Source organism: Orussus abietinus, unplaced genomic scaffold (assembly GCF_000612105.2).
Source record: "Orussus abietinus isolate OABI.00-Male unplaced genomic scaffold, Oabi_2.0 scaffold457, whole genome shotgun sequence".
Lineage (NCBI taxonomy): Eukaryota > Metazoa > Arthropoda > Insecta > Hymenoptera > Orussidae > Orussus > Orussus abietinus.
In genome coordinates this window covers 1-18,813 of record NW_019394619.1, presented here as the reverse complement: position 1 = coordinate 18,813, position 18,813 = coordinate 1, and the positions used below count along the sequence as shown (strand labels likewise).

General features: G+C 42.8%; 1 protein-coding gene across 1 annotated transcript; it reads right to left on the bottom strand.

The window, feature by feature from the left end:
* Positions 1-550: 550 nt before the first annotated feature.
* LOC105694991 lies at positions 551-18,494 on the bottom strand (the record flags this gene model as incomplete). The annotated part of the gene is made up of 4 exons (XM_023432886.1): positions 551-740; positions 1,120-1,239; positions 2,012-2,207; positions 16,575-18,494. Coding segments are annotated over 4 exons (2,426 nt in total), but the record flags the coding sequence as incomplete, so codon positions are not given.
* Positions 18,495-18,813: the final 319 nt, after the last annotated feature.

Sequence of the window (18,813 nt, the reverse complement as noted above, 5' to 3'; positions counted from 1 at the left end):
CAATCGTCGACCTGGACCATGCGATATCGCATAAGGATATCTTCGTCCTCGACCTCACGATCATCCGCCTGGACCATATGATATCGCATAAGGATATCTTCGTCCTCGACCTCACGATCCTCGACCCGAACCATTCGATATCGCATGAAGATAACCTCATCCTGAACCTCGCAATCTCAGACCTAGATCACGTAACATTATACAAGGATATCCTCAACTCAAACCATTCGAAATCGCATAAGGATATCATCTTCGTCCTCGACCTGGACCATGCGATATCGCATAAGGATATCTTCGACCTCGACCTAGACCATGCGATATCGCATAAAGATATCTTTGTCCTCGACCAAGACCATTCGAAATCGCATAAGGATATCTTCGTCCTCGATCTGGACCATGCGATATCCCATAAGGATATCCTCTCCTGGACCATGCGATCCTCGACCCAGACCGGAAACTGCCTCCCATTTCTTCCCTTCGGTCTCTCCGGAAGGAAGGGACTGACCCGGTGCAGAAATGCAGCGCCTTAGAGGGCGCTCCGATAGATGCGCTACAAAAGCTGCGCTATCACCGGATGCAGAAGACACATGTGCTCGGCTCCGCGAATCGGAAGTCGGTTCACGCTGAAGTGTCGCACCATTTCAGGGATGCTGTCGAAGGGCTTGCTGAATTGACCCAGGATGTACGCGTTGAGCTCCTCGTTGCGCTGAATGCGCATGTGCATGAAGCCTCTCGCGCTCCTGGAACCGAAAGTCAAGGTTACCATCATACAGATTTTACCTTTTTAAGATGATGTGAAAGTGATATCAAATAGGTCTCCTTTATGACACTTTTCTCCTAACTGGGTGCACTGAACCGATTCAAATTTTAGAATATAAATGTGGAGGGTATAGGGAAGGTCCCGAAACTCATGAAATTTCGATTTTTTTTTTAATTTGTTATAAAAAATGAAATTTTATGAGGGTTAGGTCCTGCCTTGTAGCCTCCACGTTCAAATTGTAAAGATTGATCTATAAATTATTTTAATTCGACTCGCTGACACTACTTTTCAAACAACCTGTATATAAGCTAACTCTTTCATATCACCTTAATTACTCGGGGTAATGTATTTTAGCTTACTTCAAGGACAAGGAGTAGTCCTGCTTGGTGGATTCGCTGTTTCTGACGAGGTAGCTGCCCTCTCGGAGGAGTCGAAGGACGGCTTCTGCTTCGATTCGAGTGATCGAACCGTGATACCAGCTGCGGAAATGGACACATCATTCATTAAGGATTTATAAACACGTAATTGACATTTCCCGAACCACTATAAACTTTTCACTGGTCTGGGGGATATCCATGGAAATGTGAGACCAGTCGTAAAAATGAATACATCATTTGTGAAAATTTAAAAAAATGGGAATTGACGTCTCCCGAGTTGATGCAGTTTATTGTTGGTCCGGAGATGTCCATAGAAATGGGATACCAGTTGTGAAAATGAATACATCATTTGTGAAAATTTAAAAAAAATGGGAATTGACGTCTCCCGAGTTGATGCAGTTTATTGTTGGTTCGGGGATGTCCATAGAAATGTGATATCAGTTGTAAAAATGAATACATAATCTATAGAAAAGTAAAAAAAAATGGAGATTGACGTTTCCCTAGCAAATGCAATTTTTTGTTGGTCTGGGGATGTCCATGAAAATGTGATATCAATTGTAAAAATGAATGCATCATTTATAAACAATGTGAAAAAAATGTAAATTGATGTCTCCCGAGCCAATGTAATTTTTTTGTTGGTCCGGAAAATTTGTCTGTCCATGGTAATGTGCTACCAGCTGTAGAAATGGATTAAGAGCGCCTAAAGGCGCCCGACGTTTGGTCCAATATTGCCTGCACGGTCAGACGAATTTCGTCCATATGTCGAAATGGCTCCGTGTTCAAAGGGTTGAGTTATATCAGCTTATATTATTATTAAATTATATTAGCTCATTAATAGAAATTTCGAAAATAAGCATCATGAATTTCTACCAACCCCTGCCTCTCGAGGGGTAGGTCCACGTCGACCAGCTCAGAGGAGCCTCTAAGGGTGCCGATTTCCAGGGGCAGTCCGAGACTCAGACCTCCAGGCTTCTTCAGGATGAGCTGGCCGCCTCCACCCCCGCAGTCTCCGGCGCCATTTCCACCCCCGTCGAGGTTCAGGGTCATCTTGGGTCGCGCCAAGCCGCCGCCTGGAATGAGTCACGATCCAATAAACACAATGTAGTGGAATTCACTATATGCTTTATACACGTCAATCTAGTGGAAACGGGGTGATAGGTGTAAAAATGAACCGTTTATCTATCCACGGTTTCTTAGGTCGATAAAATAAAATTCGTTTATACTCTTTTTGGTGGTAATGTCGTTTTGAATACTCAAGTAATAACAAAAGCTAAATTCACTATATGTTTTGTATGTTTCACTATATGTTTCATTATATGTTTCATTATATGTTTCACTATATGTTTCACTATATGTTTCATTATATATTTCACTATATGTTCCGTCATATGTTTTATACATAGAATTCACTATATGCTTTATTCACGTAAATCTAGTGGAAACAGGGCGGTAGATGTAAAAATGAAACGTCTATCTATCCACGGTTTCTTTCGCAACGTTAAGATGATATGAATGGCGCTGAGAAATTTAATCCACATCGACAAAATGAAATTCGTCTATACCCTTTCTGTTGGTAATGTCCTTTTGAATACTCAAGTGTAACATAAGCTAAATTCACTATATGTTTCATTATGTTTCATTCACTATATGTTTCACTATATGTTTTAAGTTAAGATGATATGAAAGGTGCTGAGAAATTTAACCAGTTAACTGTGTCGACCTATTGGAAACGTGTGTTTTCATGATGAGTATACTCACACACAGTCAAACACAGCTAATTGGTTAATCTGAATCTTAGAAGTTTCATTTCTCATAAAAAATTTGATTATTTATCATGGACTAGAACCAACATGGCGTGGTCCGGGCACGTTTTCGATGTTTAACGCTCCTCGGAGGCATAGAATCGAAAATGAAGAGTTTTAGGACCTAGCTCGAACAATTTAGAATACCATAAAAACGGAATATTACAGAGTCAGATGGGAAAATATGGAAAATACTTTCACCAACGATTGCAAGAGAATGCTAGCTTCCCTCGGGGCTAACGCGTGTTTATAGAGAAAAAATTTAGTTGCAGCTAAGCGTCACAGATGGCGACGTTGGTCTTAAACTGTCGTTAGGATAATAAATTCACGGGATTTCGACAATTTTACATTGATCTCTTCATCATTAGTTTACCAAAATAACGTATGGATCGCTTCATTTCGTATAATTCTCAACGTAGACTGTAAAAGACTTCAACATAAATATAAATGTCGGTAACGTGACGCGTCAGTTTATATTACCACTTGAGTATTCAAAATGACGTTCCCACGAAAAAGTGTACAGATGAATTTCACTTTATCAACCTCGATTAAATTTCTCAGCGCCTTTCATAACACCTTAAGTCCATAACTTTCAGAGTAGATCATTTCAAACCATCACATTTCTGTAGGCCGTTTTAAAACAGGATTTTTTTCTAAAGAAATGTTAACGCTTTTCTGTAGGCCATTTTAAAACAGGATTTTTTTATAAATAAATGTTAACGCCGGATAAGTGTAAAAATGTATGTAAATTCTCATGGACTTTTATCAGTGTAGTCAGAAACTGCATAAATTTAGTTGCAACTACGCGTCACAGATGGCGACGTTGGCCCTAAACAGTCGTTCGAATCCTAAATTCACACGATTTCGACAGTTTTACATCGCCTTCTTTATCATTACTTTACCGAAATTACACATGGATCGCTTCATTTCGTATAATTCTCAACATAGACTGTAAAAGACTTGAACATAAATATAAATGTCGCTAACGTGACGCGCCAGTTTATGTTACCACTTGAGTATTCAAAATGACGTTCCCACGAAAAAGTGTACAGCTGAATTTCAATTTATCAACCTCGATTAAATTTCTCAGCGCCTTTCATAACACCTTAAGTCCACCTTCATTTACAACAAGGGGATGAGAAATCGCAGCGAAGGGAAACGAGGTTCTCGATGATCTCCGGGACCGGGATTAGATTTAATAAAACATTGGCGCTCAATCTGGGAAAGTGGAGGCCGAAGGACCCCGGTTAATATTTAAGGACTCCCCCACCGGGTCCTGAAGAGGGTCGAGTCGAGGGATTTTTTTTTCCCCCTCCCCCCGGTAATCCTTATTCCTTTTTTCCCTCTTTCCCGCCGTTCTTTTCCGACTTTTCGCCTCCAGGAAAAAGGCAGCCATCGCGGGCGATTAGTGTCCTGGAGGGTCCTAATTCGAGGATACACCTGTCGGGTCGAGATGGAAACACCTACGTCATTCCGGCCTGGAAAAAAGAAGTTAACCGCTAAGAGATTGCGCAGCTCGGATGAGATTAGACCTCCCTCGGGATCTCGTATCCCGGAGATATTGCGTCGCGCTCCCCGGGAACCCAGCCTCCGGGCTGCGTCGACGGAGAAGAGTCCTCGAGGCCTCCGCGCGGAAAATCTGATTTTCCGACGCGAGGCTCGATATTACCGACATTATCGACACCTTTGCGACTTGTCGCCTGCTCGTCGATTCTCGGCTGATCGCGGATGCGAAAAGTTAAGGTGAAGTGAAACACGTCGAGGAACTTGATCGACGTCGATAAAGAAGATTTTTCTAAATGCCTACGTTGCCGATGTTGGTTTTTATATTGACAGCTGTGTCGAATTATATTGGGTATTGTACCAAATGGCGTACTCCACCTCTCGTTTTCGTACAATAAATATCAAGAAATCGAAGTAAAACTCCAGAAATCCTCTGGATTCATGCTTTTTGCGGCCCTAATTGACTGCAGAGGGACCCTCTGCGCCATCTGTGATTTCCAGGTCAATTAAATTTTCACTCCGAGACCTCGTATTCCCATCGTTTTGGCATAGAAGCGCATACAACACTTTTTTTGCCTTTATCCCGTTCAAATGCGAGTTTATCGATTACCAGAGTGTCCTAAATTGACGTAAAATTGTCCTGACCCTTTCGATTCTCATATCAGAGCCTTCGATAATTGTATATGGATCGAAATATGAGAGCTCGACGTCATTTTGGTTCTAGTAGGGCTAAGTTAAAAAAATTTTTTGAAAAATCCAAATTTTCAATGTGCCAGGACAATTCTTAGATGATCAGGAGTGATGTGTCAAAGTTTCGGACAGTTTGGTCCAATACCCTTAAAAAAAGTGTTGTATTCGAATCGACTGATTTGAAGGGGGTTCCACTTCCCCTTAAAGGAATCCGTCGCTCGAGATGTTTAACAGAGATTACAAGGAAATATTTCGAAATTGTTCTGTGTTGTTTCGGCGGAATGGCGTTTATGTTAATGGCAGTTTTATGGTTCTTTGTTCTCGCGGGATTTGTAGAATTGTACGGCATTGAACGAAAGTCCCCTAACGAAATAATCAATCCTTCCACGTCCCCGGTGTTTGCGCGAGGCAATGAAGACGCATCGCCATGGAGTCTTTCGAATCGAGAGAAGGGAATCCCCCTCGATTTCTCCTACCGGCGACATATGGCGAATCGTACGTCGTGATTTTTCGAGGGAATTAAAAGTCACTCTTATCTGCTTCCGAAGGAATTTCCCCTGGGGAAAGCGCGAAGGACTTTATTCCTCCTCTGCTTTCGCTCCCGGTTATTTTCTTAGGAAGCAGTCCGGGATCCCGGCCCGGTAAGAAGGCAAATGGAATTGATTGGAACTGAACATATTTTAAGGTGAAGTGAAACACCCTTAAAATCGGTCGATTTGAATACAACACTTTTTTTTTAAGGGTATTGGACCAAACTGTCCGAAACTTTGACACATCACTCCTGATCATCTAAGAATTGTCCTGACACACTCAAAATTTGGATTTTTTAAGAAAATTTTTTAACACAGCCCAGACCATAACTAAAATGGCGTCGAGCTCTCATATTTCGATCGATATACAATTTTCGAAGGCTCTGATATGAGAATCGAAAGGGTCAGGACAATTTTACGACAATTTAGAACACTCTGGTAATCGATAAACTCGCATTTGAACGGGATGAAGGCAAAAAAAGTCTTGTATGCGCTTCTATGCCAAAACGGTGGGAATACGAGGACTCGGAGGGAAAATTTAATTGATCTGGAAATCACAGATGGCGCAGGGGGTCCCTCTGCAGTCAATTAGGGCCCCAGAAACCACAAATCCAGACGATTTCTGGAGTTTTACTTCGATTTCTTTATAATTATTGTATCAAAACGACAGGTGGAAGATGCCATTTGATACAATACCCGATATAATTCGACACAGCTGTCGATATAAAAACCAACATCGGCAACGTAGGCATTTAGAAAAATCTTCTTTATTGACGTCGATCAAGTTCCTCGACGTGTTTCGCTTCACCTTAACCACAGTATTTTAACCATTTCGCTATAGTATTTGTAACCCAATTTTTTTTACATTACGGTGAAGTTACTTTACGAGTGAAACCTCCCGCAAATCAGTCGATCCGAATGAAACACTTTTATTTAAGAGTATTGAACTGAACCGTATGAAACTTTGACATATGAGTCGCAAGCACATAGGAATTATTTTGACACTTTCAAAATTTGAATTTTCGAAAAAAAAATGTTTACATTACATATAAACAATAGAATAATAAGATTCCAATGGAATGTGCTAACTGAACAATTTCTTCCTATTTCATATTTCACGTTTTATAGTCCTATGCCAGAATAACTCGTTAAATAGTTCCTGTTCGGCATTTTGGATTGATCATTACTGATTATTAATCCGTTCCACGGATATATATCAGATTAATCTGCGAAATGTAAACAATAGAGTAATAAGATTAGAAGCGAATGTGCTAGCTGAACAATTTCTTCCTACTTCATACTTCACGTTTCATAGTCCCATGCCAGATGAAAGAGTTCCTGTTCGAAATTTTGGATCGATCATTACTAATTATTAATTCGGTCCATGGATATATGATTGGTGGGATCAGTAAGAGGAATGGAGGCCGAGCAGATGTGCCGGAATGAAACTTCTTCGCAGATGTTACACGATAGCATAGGAACCCACCCCGAATCCGAGGCACCCTTATCGCTGCTGTAACAAACACTTCGAACCTGCCCGGAATAGTTGATGCACCCCGGCCTCATGAAATATGAACTACGGGGAGGCTTACACGGCGTTTCCGCGAGCGGCATCACGAAGCCCCCAATTTGTTCCTAGATTAAGGATAGATGAATCGGCCATCCGCGCCGTATTAGAGGTCTACGCACTGATCTATATGCTAACTGCACGGAAAAAATGAATTTGGTTATACTTACGGTTACTACAGGGACGTGGTTAAAATATTGTGGGAAGGAAAACCAAATAAATGGTGAGATTTACCACATGAAATGGGAAATGTAACCTTGCGAATAGGTACGGTATTCATGGTGCTGGGCCTAAAACGTGCAGGAGGGATCATCATTTGGAATGGTAATATTAAGTACGTGAAGAGGTTAGAATATGCACAGGAAAACTGAAGGTTTATCTGGGAGCTGTAAACATATATTATGGGAACGTTATACCCGTTGAAAAGTTAGTCTAAACTTTCTTATGTGATTGCAGAAACAATGATTTGGCCCCATTAGTTTCGACGGCGCCGCCAGGTGGCAAAACTTCTCGCAGGCGATACAGACTACTCGGGTGTATATAAGGTAATGGTAATATTAATTGTATGAAGAGGTTACAAAACGCACAAAAAAATTGAAGGTTTATCTGGGAGCTGTAACCATATATTATAGGAACGTTATACTCGTTGAAAAGTCAGTCTAAACTTTCTTATGTGATTGCAGAAACAATGGTTTGGCCCTATTAGTTTCGACAGCGCCACCAGGTGGCAAAACTTCTCGCAGGCGATGCAGACTTCTCGGGTGCATATAAGGTAATGGTAATATTAACTATATGAAGAGGTTAAAATACGCATAGGAAAATTGAAAGTTTATCTGGGAGCTGTAATCACATATTATAGGAAGTTTATGCTCGTTGCAAGGTTATTCTAAACTTCCCTACGTGATTGCAGAAACAATGATTTGGCCCATTAGTTCCGACATCGCCGCCAGGTGGCAAAACTTCTCGCAGGCGATGCAAACTGCTTGGGTGCATATAAGGTAATGGTAATATTAATTGAATGAAGAGGTTAGAATACGCACAGGAAAACGGAAGGTTCATCTGGGAGCTGTAATCACATATTATAGGAAGTTTATGCTCGTTGCAAGGTTATTCAAAACTTCCCTATGTGATTGCAGAAACAATGATTTGGCCCCATTAGTTCCGACATCGCCACCAGGTGGCAAAACTTCTCGCAGGCGATGCAAACTGCTTGGGTGCATATAAGGTAATGGTAATATTAATTGAATGAAGAGGTTAAAATACGCATAGGAAAATTGAAAGTTTATCTGGGAGCTGTAATCACATATTATAGGAAGTTTATGCTCGTTGCAAGGTTATTCTAAACTTCCCTATGTGATTGGAGAAACAAACATTTGGCCCTATTAGTTCCGACAGCGCCGCCAGGTGGCAAAACTTCTCGCAAACGAAGCAAATTGCTCGGATGCATATAAGACCTGTTATTATTCCTTAAGTTTATGTTACAATGATCCTACCCCTTCCCGAAGGAGAGGAAGAATGGAGGTTATCATCGAGAAAGCAGCCTTTTAATCATAAAATGATGTTTCACTGGTTGAGGTAGAAATGCATGAGAACCCTGACAGAAACGTATGTATAGCGGGAAGAAGAAACGTAAGTATAGAGGGAAAGTCCGTAAAAATTTGCAGAAGTCCTCGTACAAACAATTTTTCTTGAAAAATATTATCTTGGAGTTATGTTGGAAGTACTCGATCTTGGAAATATTTCCATTACCCATCTCGGACATATTTCGTACACATAACCCCGTTTTCGAAAGATCACCGGCAGGGAAAATTCGTAGAAGTTTGCGAGAAAATTTCGACAAGAAATTTTTCGCACACAAATGATCTTGGAATTATTCTGGAAACATCCGATCTTGTAAATGTTTCCAACATAACCCGTCTCGGATATATTTCCGACAAATAATCCGCCTTGTAAAGATCCCTGAGAGGAAAAATTAGAGAAAATTAGAAATCTGCGAAAATCTTTAGAAAAGAAATCACTCAGTCACCGAGAAACGACGTTAAGGGAGTTGGCAAGTTCTGTCGAAAGTTTGCCAAACAGATAACGATGTTACCTTGCTTGGTTATCGGCTAGTCCCCGGCTTTTGATATTAAATCTCGTTATCATGGGGGTGACCGAGGGTTGCGACCCCGAAGAGGGTTTTCGAGTTAATTTTTTGCCAGGCAAGAAAAATGAGAACCCAAAAAATGACACCTAAAAACGTTCAGAAAACACTAATAACTTCATTTCATCGATTATTCGATATTAATAACCATCTGACCCAATTCTTTTTTATCAAGTTAGGAAAAAATGAATTTTCAAATATTAACCCTCTGGTATTAACGATATTTTTCGTCAGAAAAATCAAATAAGACTGCAAAGAAAGCAAAAAAAATTGGAACAATTCAATAAATTCAAGAAAATTAAGAGAAGTGAAATTTGGGATTTTTATATATCAAACTTCTGATATAAACGATATTTTTCGTCGGAAAAATAAAATAAGTCTTGAGAAATAGCTCTTGTACGAGTAATGCAAAAAATAGAGATTAGAACAATTCGAAAAATTCGGGATAATTAAAAGTGAAATTTCCGCTTAGGCTTTTTAAATATTAAACTCCTGATATTAACGATATTTCTCGTCGGAAAAGTCTTGAGAAAATAGCTCTTGTACGAGTAATGCAAAAAAAGATTAGGACAATTCGATAAATTCAGGAAAATTAAGAGTGAAATTTTCCCTCGAGATTTTCACTCGATTTTGATTGAAATTCTTTTACGGAGGAGAAGCGTCACTGTGGGTTATCGATGGTTTTAATTAAAAATTTGCATTTTTATCAAAGCGCCGCCATAATCCGATCTTCCTCGCTTTTGCCTCTTCTCTTTCGCCACCCTTTGGTGTTATAGTTCGACCTCGTTCTTCTTATTCAGTCAAGCAAGGAGGCCAAGATATCGCTTTTTACCCCCACTAATGGCTCCCCGAATCCTATCTCTGTGGTAGACATTAAATGACCCGTGTGAGATAGATCAAAGGGGGGATTTAAGGGGGCAGTAAAGTCCTCTCAATACAACAATGAAATTGACGACATTGGAAAAAAATCGATGGAAATTTACATACATTTTTACACCTTACATGACCGAAGTTTTACATAAAAAACGTAAAATGGAAACATTACAAATCAGATAATGTGTAAATGCCCGTGACATAGTATATTCACTGCATTACTACAATTTTACGTGATTTAAGGGGGCAGTAAAGTCCTCTCTATACAATAAAGAAATTGACGACATTGAAAAAATTCGATGGAAATTTACATACATGTTTACACCTGACATAACTGAAGTTTAATATGGAAAAACATAAAATGGAAATATTACAAATCAGAAAATGTATAAATGCCCGTGACATTGTATATTTACTGCATTACTACATTTTTATTTGATTTAAGGGGGCAGTAAAGTCCTCTCTATACAACAAAGAAATTGACTACATTAAAAAAAATCGATGGACCGATGACGCTGACTTTCGGTGTAAAGTATTTTTGCAATACAACGCCCTATTTAATAATATACTTGGAAAATATAATTATATCGAAATGAAAGTTGCAAAAGTGTCTTTAAAAAAAGCGTCATTTAATCGGAGAGATGACGTTGACTCTTGATGTGCAAAACTTTCGAAATACGAATTTATGTTTAATAATATACCTGAAAAATATAATTATATCGGAATGAAAGTTGCAAAAGTGTCTTTAAAAAAAGCGTCATTTAATCGGAGCGATGACGTTGACTCTTGATGTGCAAAACTTTCGAAATACGAATTTATGTTTAATAATATACCTGAAGAATATAATTATATCGGAATGAAAGTTGCAAAAGTGTCATTGAAAAAGGCGTCATTTAATCGGAGCGATGACGTTGACTCTCGATGTGCAAAACTTTCGAAATACGAATCTCTGTTTAATAATATACCTGAAAAATATAACTATATCGAAATAAAAATTGCAAAAGTGTCATTGAAAAAGGCGTCATTTAATCGGAGCGATGACGTTGACTCTCGATGTTTGGAGAGGCGGAAGCGCATCTCGGGGGCCGGCGGATGTCATTCGAGAAAGTAATTGTCCCCCGAGGAGAAAGCCGGTGAGCCGGGGTGGAAAGAGGCGGTAATTATTATAGGCTCATAAAGGAATTCACTTTACCCAGTTTCAGGAGATGAGGTGAGATGCTAGGGTTGGTTTTTATTTCGGCGATAGCGGCCAGAGAGAAATACGAACGGAGAGCGAGGGAGAGAGACAGCCTTACGGGCGCGCCGCGAGAGGGAGAGAGACGAGTGAATCCGCATTGTGCCTTTAGACAAAAGCTTCCCGACTTCGCGAGTCTATAACGATTCTAGGGAGAAAAGAAAGCCCCTAGCTTTAAGCCGGGGCCGCACTGTGACGATTTGCGTGCAGTGTCGTGCAATCGTAAATGCATCAGCGAGCCTCGAGGGAAAACGAAGCTCTCGAATTTTTCTCGATTTTTCCAGTAATTTTTCTCGACCTATCCTTTATTTTGTCTCGATTGTTCCTTTCATTTTTCTCGAGTTTTCCTTTCATTTTTATCTAGTTTTCCTTTCATTTTTCTCGACTTTTCTTTTAATCTTCCTCGACTTTTCTTTTAATTTTTCTCGATTTTTCCTTTAATCTTTCTCGACTTTTCTTTTAATCTTTCTCGACTTTTCTTTTAATTTTTCCTTACCAAAATTCCTAAAGATTTCGGAATGAAGACATGTTCGCTTCGTAAAATCGTAAATATCAAACGTGAATTTTTCAGAACGAAGACTTTCTATGCCAAAGTTTCTAAGGATTTCGAAATGAAGAATCAGACATGTTCACTTCGTAAAATCGTAAATTTCAAACTTGAAGTTATCAGACCGAAGACTTTTCTTACAAAAATTTCTTAGGATTTCGGAATGAAGGATCAGACATGTTCACTTGGTAAAATCGAACATTTCAAACGTGAAATTTTCAGAACAAAGACATTCCTTGCGAAAATTTCTAAGGAGTTCGGAAAGAAAGATCAGACATGTTCACTTTTTAAAATCAAAAACTTCAAACGTGAAATTTTCAGAACAAATACTTTCCTTGCGAAAATTTGTAACGATAGCGGAAGGAATTAGGAGGCTTATCGATAATCGAAAAGTCCCCGGCGATAAGATTTCTTCCCTTCTCATTTCCGAAGCTCTCGGTCAGTTTCGAGGCAATAATGGGCGCTTCGATATCTCGAAGGGTGGCCGAGCGATCAATCAAGCTCGAAAGCCGGAAAGTAATTGCGACACCTCGACAAAAAGGTCGATATCCTTCGGAAATCTGGCTCGTATCTGGAGCTCGACGTTTCCCGGACGGTCCCGATCCTGGTCCCCCCAGGATTCGTTCCTGTTGGCTCCTCAAAAGCCAATTTACGATCATAGAATCGCAGATCCATCAGGAGAAAGTCCAGCGAGCGATCCGTCACATCCTTGACGGTCTTATAGAAAAGAAAAGGAGCCGGCAAAAAGGGGGCGAGAAATCCGCGCAAGGACAACAAAGGATCTCCCCGTCGGTACCGAACTCTTCAAGGATTTAATTCTCCCCGTGAAAACGAAACCTACCCTTTAAAAGTTAAATCGAGCTTGCGGGACCTTTAGAAATAGAAATTTTATGTGGAGAAAAAATTATTCTATAGAAATACAGGAGCCAGCGAAAAATGGTATTCCCACCCCTACATATCTCTTCCCAATAATTAAATTCTCCCCATTAAAATTAACCAAACCCTCCAAAATCCAATCGATTCCCCCAAATCCCCTTCGAGATCGAAATAGACAGTACAACCATTACAGAAAATGAAACGTGATATCGAAAAAAAAACCTGTAAAAATCCCACTAAGAACCTCCCCACCCCTACACATCTCCTCCCAATAATCAAATTTTCCCCATAAAAATTAACCAAACCCTTCAAAATCCAATCGACTCCTCCAAATCCCCTTCGAGATCGAAATTGACAGTACAACCATTACAGCAAATGAAACGTGATATCGAGAAAAAAACCTGTAAAAATCCCACTAAGAACCTCCCCACCCCTACACATCTCCTCCCAATAATCAAATTTTCCCCATAAAAATTAACCAAACCCTCCAAAATCCAATCAACCTCAAAATCTCCTTCGAGATCGAAATTGGCAGTACAACCATTACAGCAAATGAAACGTGATATTGAGAAAAACCCGTAAAAATCCCACTAACTTGCCCACCCCTACACATATCTACATAAGAGTCAAATTCTCCCCATAAAAATTAACCAAACCCTGCAAAATCCAATCAACCTCCAAATCTTCTTGGAGATAGAAATTGACAGTAAAATCATTACAGAGAATAAAACCTGAGATCGAAAGAACCTGTCAAAAAATCCCTGTACGAACCTCCTTACCCCTACACATCTCTTCCCCATAATTAAATTCTCCCCATTAAAATTAACCAAAATCCAATCGACTCCTTCAAATCCCCTTCCAGATCGAAATTGACAGTACAACCATTACAGCAAATGAAACGTGATATCGAGAAAAACCTGTAAAAATCTCACTAAGAAACTGCCCACCCCTACACGTATCTCCTTAAGAATGAAATTCTCCCCATAAAAATTAACCAAACCCTCCAAAATCCAACCAACCTCCAAATCTCCCTCGAGATCGAAATTGACAGTACAACCATTACAGCAAATGAAATGTGATATCGAAAAAAAAAACCTGTAAAAATCCCACTAAGAACCTCCCCACCACTACACATCTCTTCCCCATAATTAAAGTCTCCCCATTAAAATTAACCAAACCCTCCAAAATCCAATCAACCTCCAAATCTTCTTGGAGATCGAAATTGACAGTACAACCATGACAGCAAATGAAACGTGATATCGAAAAAAAAACCTGTAAAAAGCCCCACTAACATTGAGAACCACCCCACCCCTACATATCTCCATAAGAATGAAATTCTCCCCATAAAAATTAACCAAACCCCCCAAAAATCCAATCGACCTCTACAAATCTCCTTCGATATAGAAGCTTACCGTACAATTAACAAAAAGAAAAAAAATGGAAACAAGGAAAATAGAGAATGGGCGACAAGGAAATAATTCCCGCAATTTATCAGGGGAGCTCGAGGACGGTCGCGCCCTTGATTTACGAGGGCTGAAAAGGGCGACGCTTTCGCGATGCTTTCGCGATGCTTTCGCGGCTCCTCTCAGGGATGGGAGAACCAGCGGGATGAAAACGCAGGCGGCGTTTCCGGCGAAACACGCCATTTGCGTAGTCGAGTCCCCCGGGTCGGGTGTCTGTCGCCCAGGGCTCCAACGGGGGGTAGGGCCCACGCCATGGGGGTTAGGAGCGGCGCAGCAACATGGGGGAGCACTCTGCAATTTGGGCGGCAGGATTTTGAATAATCGAGTTTGGTCTTCGCCCTTTAAATTCCCGCGGGGAGGATCTCTCTGGGCGCCCCTCTCGTCGATAACGCGCCTTCGAAGCGTTATCAGGAGCCATTTCGTCGCGGGGCGAGGACCAGGGTTAGGCCGTGTCAGCCGGCGAGTTAGAGAGGACGTTAAGTGACGCCTAATGACGTTAGCCGCCGTCTGGGTGGGTCCCAACAGCGACGATAAATTGCACACCCTGACGAGAAATCAAGACCTTTTTTGGGATGGTCGATGACCAGCTAGGTGTTCCCTAATTTCGAGGGGTGATCGGTTTTCCAACAGCCTGGTTATTGCTAAAAGTCATCGGATAATTTCTACGCATTCTACTTAAAGACTTATGACAAGTCTGGGTGGGTCCCAACAGCGACGTTAAATTGCACACCCTGATGAGAAATCAAGACCTTTTTTGGGATGGTCGATGATCAGCTAGGTGTTCCCTAAATTCGAGGGATGATCAGTTACCCAGCCACCTGGTTATCGCTGAAACTCATCACATGATTTCTACGTATTCTATTTAGAGACTTTTGTGACAAGTCTGGGTGGGTCCCAACAGCGGCGATAAATTGCACACCCTGATGAGAAATCAAGACCTTTTTTGGGATGGTCGATGACCAGCTAGGTGTTCCCTAATTTCGAGGGGTGATCGGTTTTCCAACGGCCTGGTTATTGCTAAAAGTCATCGGATAATTTCTACGCATTCTATTTAAAGACTTATGACAAGTCTGGGTGGGTCCCAACAGCGACGTTAAATTGCACACCCTGACGAGAAATCAAGACCTTTTTTGGGATGTTCGATGACCAGCTAGGTGTTCCCTAATTTCGAGGGGTGATCGGTTTTCCAGCGGCCTGGTTATTGCTAAAAGTCATCGGATAATTTCTACGCATTCTATTTAAAGACTTATGACAAGTCTAGGTGGGTCCCAACAGCGACATTAAATTGCACACCCTGACGAGAAACCAACACTTTCTTGGGATGGTCGATGACCAGCTAGGTGTTCCCTAAATTCGATGGGTGATTGGTTTTTTAGCCACCTGGTTATCGCTGAAACTCATCACATGATTTCTACGTATTCTATTTAGAGACTTTTGTGACAAGTCTGGATGGGTCCCAACAGCGGCGATAAATTTCACATCCTGACGAGAAACCAACACTTTTTTGGGATGGTCGATGACCAGCTAGGTGTTCCCTAATTTCGAGGGATGATCAGTTACCCAGCCGCCTGGTTATCGCTGAAACTCATCACATGATTTCTACGTATTCTATTTAAAGACTTTTGTGACAAGTCTGGGTGGGTCCCAACAGCAACGGTAAATTGCACACCCTGACGAGAAACCAAGACTTTCCCCCAAATTCGCCTGATAATGGGGTGGTGATCGATTTGCCAACTACCTGCTTCCCGCAAAGAGTCATCAATTCAATTCAATTTAGAGAATTTTGTGACAAGCCTGGATGGGTCGGATTTCAACCACCTGATTCTCCCGAAGGGTCTTATTTTTAACAACTTTAAATTGTGACAAGTCTATATGGGTCCCAACAACGACGTTAATTCGCGGTTCCTGGCAAGAGACTTCAAATGTGTCTGCTGATGGGTTGATAACAGATTTTCCAGCCACCTGAGTGCCGCGGAAAGTAACTGATAACTGGATAAATGGTACTCTATACATAGATGAATCTCTACACCAATTGATCAGCTGCTCCCTACTTGTTCCAGTTAGAGACTGTAGTCCCTAAATTCGTCTGCTGATGGAATATCAATGTTTACCATTGTTTGCTGTCTCTACCAAGGCTGTTAAACGCGTATTGTCTCTGGGAATGATAGAGGAATCCAGAACCAGTAAGGAGCAACAAGTGTTAACTTACCGAACAACGCCGGAGGTTCGACGTCCCTGACGGACAAACTTGAAGATGCCTGAGAAGCGCTGGACTCTGTGCTTTGTGTGCACCTCAATCTCCTCCTGAGTTTCGGCATATCAAAAGGTAAATCCCGAAGGTCGACACTGGTGGCACTCCCGGATGTGGTCGCATCCTGCTGCAGCAGCAACCTCCTCCTCCTCAGCTTGGGCATATCGAACGGCAGATCCGAGAGCTCGGGTACCTGATGATCAGCCAGGTTGATGTTATCCAGGTGCGGCTTGGGAGGATGGAACCCAAAAGGCTTGCACTTGATCCCAGCCCTGGACTCTATAGAGATGCCGCTATCAGAGCCCTGGATCTCGGCATCCCCGGACGAGGAGCTCTGCAGCGCGAGGTTGATGAGGTTCTTGTTCTGCGGGGTGCGTCGTTTCTTGAAGGACGAGTCACCCCCGGGCGAAGTGACGGCATTAACGACATTAGCCACATTCGCCGCGTTCGCCACATTAGCCACATTGGCGTTCCCAGTCGTTCCCTCGGTCCTGTTCTCAGTGGCGGTCTCCTCCGGCGACGCCTTCTGCGAGTTGTTGTTGCGGTTGTTGTCCGAGGTCTCGGATGCCGGCTCCTGGGACGACTTGTCGGAGATGGGCGAGAGTATATGCAGCTTATTGGCATGGTGTGCAAGGAACCCAGCAAGACTGGGCTGCTGGTGATGATGCAGGAAGCAGTTGGTACTGCCACTGTCCGAGCTGTGCGAGCTGAGGCTGGTGCTGTGTCTGCTCTCCGAGCTGCTGGTGGATCGGTTCCCCTCGCTGGTGCTGCTGCGCAGGGACTCCATGCTACCGCCACTGCTGCTGGTGGCCATGGACTCCGTGCTGGAGTACCCGGCACGTCTTCTCCCAGTCCTCAGTTTGAACTCCAAGAGGCCAGCTTCCGCTCTACCGGTCCTGGGCAGATCCCCCTCGGCCTCTCTGGGCCTTCCCTTGAACTCCATGATGGGCCTGCTCTCCCTTATCAGACTCCTGGGTCGTGGTCGTTCCTCCCGGGGCCTGCCCTTGAACTCCAGGATCAGCTCCCTGTCCATCCTCCTAACCTGTGCCTCCCCAGCGGCCTGCTCCTGTAGGTGGAAGCTCTTCGGCCGGCCCTTGATCTCCAGGATGCTGCCCTCGCTGCTCCTGGGCGACTCCTTGGCCCTCAACGAAGACTTCACCGGCAGCCTCGCATCCTTCAATCTGGGGTGATCCTGCTGCTGCGTGGGCAGGTTCGGCGCGCTCCTGATGTTCAGCAACAAGTTCTCCCTGGTCCCGTGGAACTTCGCAGGCAACGGCGCGGTGGAAGGCGGCGACGGGGTGTATCCTCTTGCCGGGAGCCTAGGCGAGGCCTTCTCGTCTCCAGAGTTGACCTGCAGAGCAGCGACCTCCTGGGATAGCTTCGCGACTTGCTCCACATGCTGAAGGCGACCTAGGACTGGCTTCGGCCGCAGGGTGACCACCTTGTTCCTGTGGTGGTGCTCCTTCCCCACTTGGACCCCACTTTGCTGGTGATTCTGGCCCTGACCCTGGGACCTGACTTCCGTAAACCCTGAGACTCCTGGCCTGGATGCCGGGACCGATGACGCGGACACGCTGCGCACGTTCCCCGGGTGTAGAACCGGGTGGTTGGTCACCCGGTCCAGGTCGTCCAGGTCGTCGTCCGAGCGGCTGACTTTGCAGTCGAAGGCCGTCTCGTAGAGGTGGCGGCGTCGAGCCATCTCCTCCTCGTCGGGCGCCCCTCGGGGCCCGTTCTCCTCCTCGTCTTCGTCCTCACCCTCCCCCTCGTCCTCGCCGTAGTCGTCCTCGTCCTCCACGAGTGCTGGTTGCGGCTCGATCCTCCGTGAACGCCGGAGCTTCCGGGACTGTCTGGGCGGCACTACGGGCTGCGCGCGGCCCTCTAGGGAGAAACAGGTGCAAATAAAAATTATTAACCTAAAAATGTATCTCATCGAGACTCTGCCGCAAGCATAATCAATATTAAATCAATACAATTTTTGTTGCTTGAACCGTAGAATATGGTCATTGCATGGCCAATCAAATGATTGGTTGACATGATTAAATTCTTTGGTTAATAACGTTTGCCTGATCACGTTAAATATTAAAGTAATTTGGTACCCTCGAAACTATTTTAATCTTTTTGATTGTTCGACAAAAAAAATTTAGTATTTGTGCGTAAAAGGATGATCCTCTCCGATTTTCGTATAACTTTGATATAT